A 10,585-nucleotide genomic window follows, 5' to 3' on the forward strand; every position below is an offset into this window, starting at 1 on the left:
ATATCCAACATTTATTCTTACTGTTGGATAAGAATGAATCCAACAGTAAGAATGAATGGTGAAATGAATGGTTTTGGTTTTAAAAAGCCTCATCTACAGAAGACTGAAGATGGTTTTAGAAGAAGATAGTTATTGAAGATTGTTGTTAGTTGATCTCTAATAAGAAACAACACATTTACACAAGTACTATGACTCTGACAAGAAATAAAGCAGACTACAGATCATGCACTTCTCAAGAATAAAATGTAATAGCACATTAAGGTAGGTGTCATCAGCATCAATCAACATACTGCTATTTTTATGAGCACCACACTAATGCTGAAGAACTTTCCATTCTGTAAACCTTAGTGTTTTTACCTTAATGCATTAAGTCATTTAAAGATATCACTTGGAATGTATTAGTTAATTAAAGAGAAACTCTTAAACTCAGAAGAATGTATTTAGGATCTTATTTTATCAAGGAAAAATTACTGCATTCAACTAAATATAGATAATATGATAAATAACTGCACATAAGAAATGTCAGGAAAGACTCTTTATATTTCATGTGTCTGAAATAAAGTTTTACCATTTTTTAAGTCACCAAATATCTGCTTGAAAAATCCTGGCTGGGCTCTACTGACATCTTCTGGTGGGCGCTTCTTACTGTTTTACAGCTCTTGGGTTCCTTCACATTGCTCCTAAAAATGTATATATTTAAAATAGTTTTCTGTATTATTTAGTTATACTTACTCTTTTTGCATTGGTTCTTTTGGTAATATCTACTTCTTATGTTGATGGCTTTTGTTTTGCCTTTTTGTGCAACATTTTCATGCATCTTTATTAACTTTGCTTTCATTTTGTCCAGTTTTTCTTTCGGTCCAGATTTTCAGCTCTCTGGTTGAATTCTGCAGTTTTTGTCTTTCCGAACACTAAAGTGTCTTATAAAATCTTATCTTATAAAATTGCCATATAGTGAAAGTTACTGTTCGACACATTCACTGTGACATTAGATTAGAAAGATATGCAAACAAAAAAGGACAATAGAATAAGATAAACAAAGACTACTCAATCTCAGTATTTTAAATTAAAAGAGCTGATGGCATTGTTTTTAACCTTTGTTAACATTAACCTTTGGTGAGTAGAACAGATATCTCCTCAGATATCTTCTGAATGCCTTGTCTCGTATCCCATAAACAAGTGGACTAACAAGTCGAGGCAGAACGTGAACGAATACTGAGATTGTGTAGCGAATAGTCAGGACTCCTTCTGGAAACAAGGATGTCAAACCATTCAGCAGCAAATCATACACGTAGTTGAGCATGCACAGCAGCAGCTGGAAGCCGTGCAGCAGTACAGTGTTTCTTGCTTTCCTGGCGTTTGCAGCAGCTGCCTGTGCAGCGAAAAGGATTCTGAAATATGTGTAGACAAGGGTGAGCCAAACAATAACCAGAAATACAATGTTGGATATAGTTCTCTTCTTTTCTAATTCAGGAAGTCTGAAAACATTTTCTCTAAGGCAGAAAACTCTTGAATGAAAGAAATCTCTGGATTCTGTGGCCAGGCTGGTGAATAAATTTGGCAGGATTGTAAGTGAACTTAGCCCCCATATCACTGCGATCACAACGGTTACATTTTTGACTGTACAGATCTGTGAGTGCTGGAGAGGGAAGCATATGGCAACATGACACTCTACTGCCATCACAGCAAGGGTCAGGGGATTGTTCAGGCTACAAATTATGGAAATCAACAATAAAATGATGCAAAATGGGACAGGAAGAGTGAAAATGATGGAATTGAGGACTCGAAGGAGGGTGAACATGATGAGCAGCAGGATATCAATGATTACCAGATGAATGTACAGGATGTAACGAGGATTTGTGTTGAAAACCTGAAGAGAAGGACAGGATTTAGAACATGAAAGGTGAATTATCCCACTAAACATTGAACGGTGGATAAAAAACAACTGCTTCAGTGACCAAACTTGGACGTCCAAAAATATCATTTAAAAGATGTCACTCCAACGTCTCTTTGCGCGATGGAATGTTCACAGTGCAGAATATATCACATTCTGTCATCTAGTATCTAGTTCTAAATGGATGTAATAAATAGATGCAAAATTTATGAGCAGGATACAGACCTCATGTCTTTTAAATATGTGCAGCAAGGTGCCGTTGACATAGATGATGGTGATACAGAGGACCACAGTTATCACATTCTTGACAATAGCTATGTTTAACGGGTCCCGATACATAACTGTTGTCAAATTCATGGCAGCATTTGAAAGGTTCATGAGTTGGCCAAAAAACCTGTAGACATCATTGATTGTTATGGCAGGTTGTAACACAGAAGGTGTAAACTGTAAAAACACGGCAAAGATATCTATGAGCATTCCTTATCTGATCAATAATAATCTTAGAAATCTTAAATATTCTGCAACACTATTACATCAACCATAAAACACCATATCCAAGCATCAAAAGTAATTCATTTTGTTTAAGCAAATAATTTACATTTCAGAAAATGCATTTTCTGCAATGTAATCCACCATAAATTATTTATTCTCATCAATTTTATAAAGTTCAAAAACATTTCTGCTCCAGTTTACAACAAACTATGCTTTTCTGCACTAAACTCTGCTTTAGTTAAGTGTGAACTGCAATAAGACATTTTCATTAAAGAAAAAACTCCACGTTTGACCTATAACATTAACTTAGTCACAACGAGCTGGATAATAGCAGCATTCTCATTCAAAGCAGTAACTTAAATGATAGTTGATAATTGCGCCTGGTTGTGTTACAATCAGAGTTATTATATAGCTGATCACATAAACAAAAAAATATACTACACTAAATGATTCAATACAATACAAATCTCAAAGAATATATAAATTGTTTTTATAAACCACCCCACCCACCAAAGAATAGGTGCTCACCTGGTTATGGTTGACTTCTGTCTAATAAGTTAGTAGCATTTGATAATTTATAATAGTGGTTGTATGCAAATGGCGTCAGGTGTGTCTATGTGTGTGAGAGAGGGAGATATCCCCTCCCCCAGGAGTGCTCGTACCCGTTAGTGCATGCACGTGTGTATCTGTATCAGTGTAGAATCACTGCAAATGTGTCAATATTATGCTTTGTCTTATGGTCCATCTCCTTATGTTGACATGACACCAACACATGGTCTAGTGTCTATGTTTAAAGTTTGAAAAGTCAGAGGATATTTTCAGCATTTAGGCTACAACATCCACTAACCCCAGCTCTCCAGCTAACCTGAAACATCTCTCTGTATTATATGTGTATCAGGGCCCTAGGCCATGTGCGTGCATTAAAGGACTCCATTCAAAAGGCCTGCTCATTAAGGGCCTTAATACCCATTATTTTTTGTCTTTTACATCAGTATGAGAAAACATAGATAGATTTTCTTTAGAACATGCAAATATAATTGAAATAACAAGGGATAAAAGAAAAAACAAAATTTCATGTATATATCTATGTCTATACAATGTGTGTGCTCGAAAAGGAGTAGGATGACAGTTTTCCTGTTCCTACTCCCTTATTTCAAATTTCATTACTTACAGATAGATATTCAGAATTCGACATTAAATGATCCATACATGTTTAACTATATACAAGTCTACACTCATATACAACACATGAACACACACACATAAAACATTTTCACTTAAACCAAAACAACAACAAACTACATTTTAACATAACCTAGGCACCCTGTGGTTAACACTAGGGTTGGACGATATGTAAAAATTATCCAACCGACAATTGTCAGCCCAATAAGGAACGTTGGGCAAAATATATATTCGCGCATGCACAGACTTTTTGATGGGCGGATGATGGGGTGGGTGCAGTTTTCTCTGAGGTGGAGTCGGGTGGGCTGCCCCGGACTCTGTGGGGCTGGGCGGTGCTGCTGCTGCGGGTCCTGGTCCGGATGGGCCTGGGCCCCCTTGCCCTGGTGGGTTCCAGAGTGTGGGGGTGCCTACTGGGGTCAGCGAGGGAGCTTGCCCCAGGGAGGGGCCGCTTGCCCCTCCCTTTCTTCCCTCCCCATCCTCAGCTGCCTCCCTATTCCCGCCCTACCACACCCACCCACACACGCAGGGCTTGGGGTGCAGGTATGTCACCAAGGTGCAGGGGGGGCACTCCCCCTCTGTCCCCTTCTGGCCGCCTGTGCCTCAATTTTATTCTTCAACCTAGACATCCACATTACTCACACTCTCACATAACACATACGTATAGGGCCTTGGCGGTGGGCACGTTTTACAGCATCCAGAGGATGGTCGGTGTATTCCAACCCACCTCTGGCGCTGGTGCCCTACCCTCAATTTTAAATGCATATAGACACTGAGGGTTTTCGGGAGGAGCCGTGCTGCTCCCTGAGAGGAAGCAAGTACCATGCTCTCCTGTGTTTTAAATGCACTTTAGAACAGCACACAGCAACACTACATATGAGCGGGCGTAGGGAGGTTTGGGGTCTTCACTCACCCCGCTTCTGTTAGCCGTCAGGGCTAGGGGGCTGGGAGGAGGTGCTGGCCGTCAGATTGGGGTCCGCTTGCTTCCACCCCAGAGAGAAGGGTTACATCTCCTGGGTTTAGGTGCGGCTTGCCCCTCTGGGGGCGGGGATACCTGGACCTGGGATATAGAGTATGTTTGGGGAGTGCGGCTGTCTGTGCAGTGTCTATTTGTGTCTGTCTACATGTTGGGTGAGTACCGAGTATTTGGTTGTGCATATGGGGTGGGAATGCACGTTTGTGTCCGCGTGCGCCTGTTCGTCTGTGTCTATATGTCAGGTTGGGTCTTAGACTCAACCTCTCTGGGTACATCTCAGGCCCTCCAAAGTTCGGAGGCCTATCTTCCCTCACCACACTCCCTGCCGGTGGCTGATGCCCTCAGACGTTGGTGTGTTGGTGGACCTTGTCGACTGGGGCTGGGCGCTCATGTATGTACCGGCTCACTCCTGGTGGCCAATTGGCGGGGCCGGGCACCTGCGGCCCGGCTGGTCCCCTTCCAGGGGATGGGATGCCCTCAGGCCTCTGGCCTCTGGACCTGAAGCTCGGTCCTCTCTGGCACAGCTGGCTGCCGGCGGAGCCCGCGGGCACGCCACTGCAACCCCCTCTGGCCTCTGCTCCGTAGCTGCTGGGTGACCTCTCGTTTGGGGCCCCCTTTTGGTGGTCCTCCTCGGGTCCTCGTACTCAGGGGCCTCTGGATGTCGGGGGCCTGGATCTCCTCCATACCTGCTTCATGCCCTGGGGGACGGGGCTATGGCTCCCCACACTCCCTAGCAGATTGTTACATGGAGAAACCTTTGGAATACAAGCATGATGATCCAAACAGGTGTTCACACAGGTGTACACATGGGCGTCCACAGTCGCGGGCTACACCTTTCTTGGCTGCTGCCTCAAAGCACATTGTGCGCTGTCTATCTTGCGTGCTGCACAATATCGTTTAATATTTAGTATCTACTGTTATCTACTGCTAGCTAGTTTATTGTGATGGTGCTGTATTTATTATGTTGCTCTTTTTTTGTTTGCTTTCTCTTCTGTTTTTTTTTCTCCATACAGTTGATCCAGGTGTTTTGTTTGTTTTTCTTTCTTTCTTCCCCCCTTTCTCACCGTCTCTTCTCCCCTCTGGTTTTCTTTCTCTCCCTCTCTTTCATTCTTTCTCCCTGTCCTATCCCCCAGTCATGTCTGTCCCGTTTGTAGCAACCGAAAATAAATTCATAATTATAATAAAGGTCAATCAAATGGAGCAATATGGCAAGGCCATGATGAGCCACTTGGTAAAATAAATCTGCTTGGCATCTTTCTTGGCCTTAAGACAACAATTCTGATGGCTAAAGATCCAAACGGGACACAAAAATAAAAATAAATAAATAAATAATAATAATAATTTAGAGACAGATAACATGAGCATGTGACTGCTGATCATCCAAACCTCCCCCCTCCAAACTCTGTGTCTTTAGCTCTCTTCCACTAGTACGTATTTGACTTCACTCAAAGTGACTCAACTCATCTATTACAATCGCGTACCACTTAATACGTGTGGGGTTGTTATAGCAATGTGGATGAAAGTCTGTGACATCATTTGTACGTAATACAAATGCCACAACAAAGGAGGATGTCAAGGTGATGGTATACCGGCTGCTCTGTGTGTGGCATGTTGTTTTTTGTGCAGACATTTCCCTTAATGGCTGCACCAATGGTTTTAAAAATAGCGGTTTGGATTTTTGTGAAGGAGACACCGTCATGACTCATTGAGTGCCACCACTAGCCGATTGGTGGCATACAGTCGGTTGACATCACATTTTGCTTGGAACCCTGACGGAGTAATTACCTGGTACCAGGAACTATCACCTAATGGAAAGCACTAAAAACGTAGTCAAGCCGAGCTAAAATAAGCAGGTACAAGTGGAAAAGGCCTATAAAGTGCAGAAAAAATATAGAGGCAGACAATAGCCCCAACCACAAATCTCTGGCTAACACACCTGCTTCTGCAGGCCCTATTTCTATAGTGATGTACTGAGAACCGTAATCACTATAGGGTAATTAAAAAGGAGGGGCAGGTCACCGCGCAGCACCTGTTTGAGTGATGTGGGGGAGGGTCAGGATGCAAAGGCTAGGAGCCAGCTGCAATTCATGGTTTGTTTTTATACCACTGTGTATTTAATCATTCTTTGTTAATTTTTGTCTCTTTTCCAGTGTGTTTTTGGTCCTGTCTCCTGCTCCTCCTGCCACCAGTAGATGTCAGCCATCTACTGGTCTTAGTAGATGTCAGCCATCCACTGGTCTTAGTAGATGGCTGCCCCTCCCTTAGTCTGCTGGAGGTTTTGTTTAAAGGGAGTTCTTCCTTCCCAGTGTCACCAGGTGGTTGCTAACAGGCTGCCATCTATTTGTTGGTGATTTTTCTCTGTTTTATTGTAGGGTTGCAATCTTGTAATAAAAAGCAGTTTGAGGTGTCGTTGCTTTGTCTGTTTTTATATAAATAAATATATTTAGCAGCATTTTGTCAATTCAAGAAAATGTTATTTATATAGTTCCAAAAGACAACCAAAATTGCATCAAGGCATTGTATGCTGTAATGTAAAGAACCTACAATAATACATCAGTAAGCATGTTTTTTTTTTGTTTTGTTTTTTTACACACTGCTTCTGCATATTGGCATAATAAAGAAAAACAACTAACGACAATATGTCACGCTGTTTTCATGTCAGATTGCATTTGCTTATTTTAAAGATCTGCTAAAGGCCAGATTACTCTTTCCCCAAAAGGGAGGGAGTAAGTAATCAAGTGCTACATCATATGAAAGGAAATGAAGAGAGGTGTTCGTCACACATTTTATTTTTCCAATACAACGCCCTACAACTTCTCAATGACTGCAGAAAGTTTCGCAAAATCACACACTGCATGAATTTAAGTATTTAAAGCTTATAGAAACCAAAGATTTAAGCCAGTTATGCTCCAATCAAATGGGTAAAGATATAATTACACCTTTTAGTATCTGCTTCAGGGTCAGATGTAACCCAGGTCCCACGTAGCTATGGTAAAGCTAGAGTATATAGTACAATGAGACTGGGCCTGGGTTCGTAGTGCTACTAATAATGATACCTGATACCCTCTAATTGCTATAATAAGGACCACCACAACTGTATTTTATACAAATTAAACACACACACACCTTAACCTGTCCACACTACACTGGTAGCACAGTGCTTGTTGCAGGCCTCATTCGAAGTTCGGGTGCGGTAAGGCCTAAAACTGTTGGCCGCTTCACTCAAGCTGAGCAATAAACAAAATACGTGCACTTTAGTTCCAGTTAGTACTCACGAGTCCAATGAGTTTGTTAGTGGGGCAATCAGAAATGGGCAGTTAGTTCACCAGTAGTGAAGACAGTCAGGGGCGAGAAAACAGCAAGGTCCTGAAACCTCTCTCTCCCTCTCCTTTCAGAGCGTCCCTTGGCTTCTAAACATATTAAAGCTGCGCTAATTAGCCTACCTGCGCTAATTAGCAAGCCGCTAGTTAGCATCACATATCACTCCATTTTACCACTACAACGAATAGTTACAGTACAAATGTCAAGGCACACAGACTCATTTACCTCTTGCAGATCACAAATAAGTAATATCAGGACCACCGTTAGTCGACCTCAATGATACTCTTAGATGTAAAATCCACACCACGTTTGCCTTACGACATCTCTCTCTTCGGACTTAGCTTCTGTGTCCGCTCCCACAGATTCACACAAACCTTACCACTCGTCCCGCCCCCATAACAGAGAAGAGTGACATTGACTGGCTCGTCAGCACAAACAACCAATTACAATACAACATTGAGGTAACTGACAATAGATGGGTAAATATACATAGGTTACACCCCAACATATTGATTCTGCACAGAAAATGAACTCTAAATCATGAAACCCTTTTATTTATTGGACTCTTAACTGTAAATTAAATACATTTGTACCAAAGCATATGATTTTTAAACCTTTTATCAACTATTTATATTTTAACCATTTTTTATAACAGTAGACTTTTTTTCTTTACCCTGTATGCCTGAATAATTTCAGACAGGGCTACACAGAGATCAAACATCAAACAGTCACACAATTAGGAAAACACTAGTTTCCACTGGATCATCTCCAAACTTTAAAGCAGTATATTAGGCATTTTGAGACAAAGGAACTTTCTTTCTTTGAGCTTTTTAAAAAAAAAAAAATTAATACACCATTATTTGATTCATAATGACATAGTACACAACAGATACTTTTTCAAATACTGTTTAAATGTCTTGTCTTGTAACCCATACACAATAGGGCTAACAAACCTGGGGACAGTGTAGATTATGATATAAGAAATAAAAACAACTATTAGATACTGTTTAGGGAACCAGCGCACCAGAGCCTGCGTTAATGCGGTTGCTATATGGGTTAGCATAGACAACAGAAGCTGAAAGCCGTGGAGCAGGATTGTGTTTCTCGCCTTCTTCGACTCTTGCTTGGCTGATTTAGCTTTGTTAGCAGCAAAAAATATCCTGAAGTATGTGTAGATGAAGGTGAGCAAAACACCAATTAGGAAAATTAAATATGAAACCTCTTTCTTTTTTACAATGATTGGATGCCGGAATAAGTTATCTCTCTCACATTGTATTGTGGAATAAAATAACTCCACTGGCTCTGTTGCCAGAATAATAACGATGTCTGACATAGCTGAGACTGCACTCATGGCCCAGATCCAACCTATAGCCACGTATGTTCTTTTAGTTGTGCAGTGCTCAGCATGTTGCAGTGGTGAACAAATAGCAATGTAGCACTCTAATGCCATGAGAGCTAAATTTATTGGAGTATTGATGTCACGGTTTGCCAGGGCAAGCCGTGGGGAATGTTGGAAAAAGGACCCAAACGCTGGACTTAGTGCAATGAACAGTGCATTTATTTACAGTGGGGGTAAATGTACACCACACAATAAGTCTCCAGAGTGCTCCCTCAACTCCTGTGTTCTGCCTTCTTCTGTCGTGCTGATATTCCGTGCTCTCTGCTCCTGTGCCCACGCACACCCCGTGCGTCCTGCAGTCCCGTGTTCCGCTCTCCTGAGGAAAAACCAACAGACGCAGCCGTTATGGCACCACTCCAGCAGGCATACACTTAACAGTACTTGCGACACTGACATGGAGTCTAACTCAACGATCCTGCGCCGGAGGAAGCTCCATCGCTCTGTTAAGTAGCTCCCCCGACGAGCCTGATCAGAAGCAGGTGTGTGGGAACCTAGGCATGACCAGCAGCTGGCAGGGCCACACCCATCAGGCCTGCAGGTGGCTGTCCTTCATCCTCCAGCCACACCCGCAGACACACGTACACACACACACACACACACCAGCATGGAACACAAGAGCACAGTGCAGCAAACATACACCCAATAATAATGATAATGATAACAATAACAATAAAGGTTCACACCGTTCACGGACCCCGAGTCCCGGGAACCGGGTCCGTGACAGTTGAAGGTGGTGAATATAGCCAAAGTGATAAGGGAGCAACAGAATGCAACATTAATTTGATAAAAGATATAAGTGAAAACAAATAGACTAACTGAAGAAGTGAGCTGGATCATGTCATTCACCACCAGGTGGATGAACAGGATGTAACGAGGATTCAAATAAAATATCTGAAAGACATGAAACACCTACCTGTTGGTAGCGCATAGGGGTTCATATGATTTGTGGGTTTTGCTCTGTTGTCTTTTTATTATTGTAGAGTGTTTACATTAGAATTCAAAGCACCTTGAGTCAAAATTGAATTGAATTAAATGTACGCAAAAGGGGGCAAACTATTTTTCACACCACTGCAATTATCATTTAACTTAAGGGTCATTCCATTTCAAATCATCAAATTTTCAGAACAATTTCTGCACAATCATTTCTGATGGGTTTAAAAAAATTACATTTAAAATTTTGGACATATTGGACATTTGGTAATATTTGCTATGAAACTATAGCTTCATACTTAAAATATTTTTAAAGATATATGTTCTTGAAAAGAATCTTTTGGTCGACACACTTGCAGCATGTTATGTTTTTCACTTTGGAATCTGAGATCAT

General features: G+C 41.4%; 2 protein-coding genes across 2 annotated transcripts; both read right to left on the reverse strand.

The window, feature by feature from the left end:
* Window positions 1-1,090: 1,090 nt before the first annotated feature.
* On the reverse strand, window positions 1,091-1,984 carry LOC148102854 (odorant receptor 131-2-like). The gene has a single exon (XM_087841222.1). The coding sequence runs from the start codon at window positions 1,982-1,984 to the stop codon at window positions 1,091-1,093; it is 894 nt and encodes a 297-aa protein (XP_087697348.1).
* A 6,743-nt stretch (window positions 1,985-8,727) lies between these two features.
* LOC102782799 (odorant receptor 131-2-like) lies at window positions 8,728-10,585 on the reverse strand. Its single transcript, XM_087841224.1, has 3 exons — window positions 10,568-10,585; window positions 9,992-10,152; window positions 8,728-9,340 (listed from the first exon to the last, which is right to left on the reverse strand). Exons 1-3 carry the CDS (start codon window positions 10,583-10,585, stop codon window positions 8,728-8,730), a joined length of 792 nt encoding a protein of 263 aa, XP_087697350.1.

This window comes from Neolamprologus brichardi, chromosome 5 (genome assembly GCF_056152115.1).
Source record: "Neolamprologus brichardi isolate AB-2024 chromosome 5, ASM5615211v1, whole genome shotgun sequence".
NCBI classification, from domain to species: domain Eukaryota; kingdom Metazoa; phylum Chordata; class Actinopteri; order Cichliformes; family Cichlidae; genus Neolamprologus; species Neolamprologus brichardi.

What these genes read in the sequence shown, in the direction of transcription:
- LOC102782799 (XM_087841224.1), bottom strand. An exon ending in ACTTTGGCTATATTCACCAC is followed by an intron (nt 9,341 to 9,991) that starts CTTCAACTGTCA and finishes GGCAAACCGTGA; the next exon opens with CATCAATACTCCAATAAATT.
- LOC148102854 (XM_087841222.1), bottom strand. Translation starts at nt 1,984, where the DNA reads ATGATATTTTTGGACGTCCAAGTTTGGTCACTGAAGCAGTTGTTTTTT.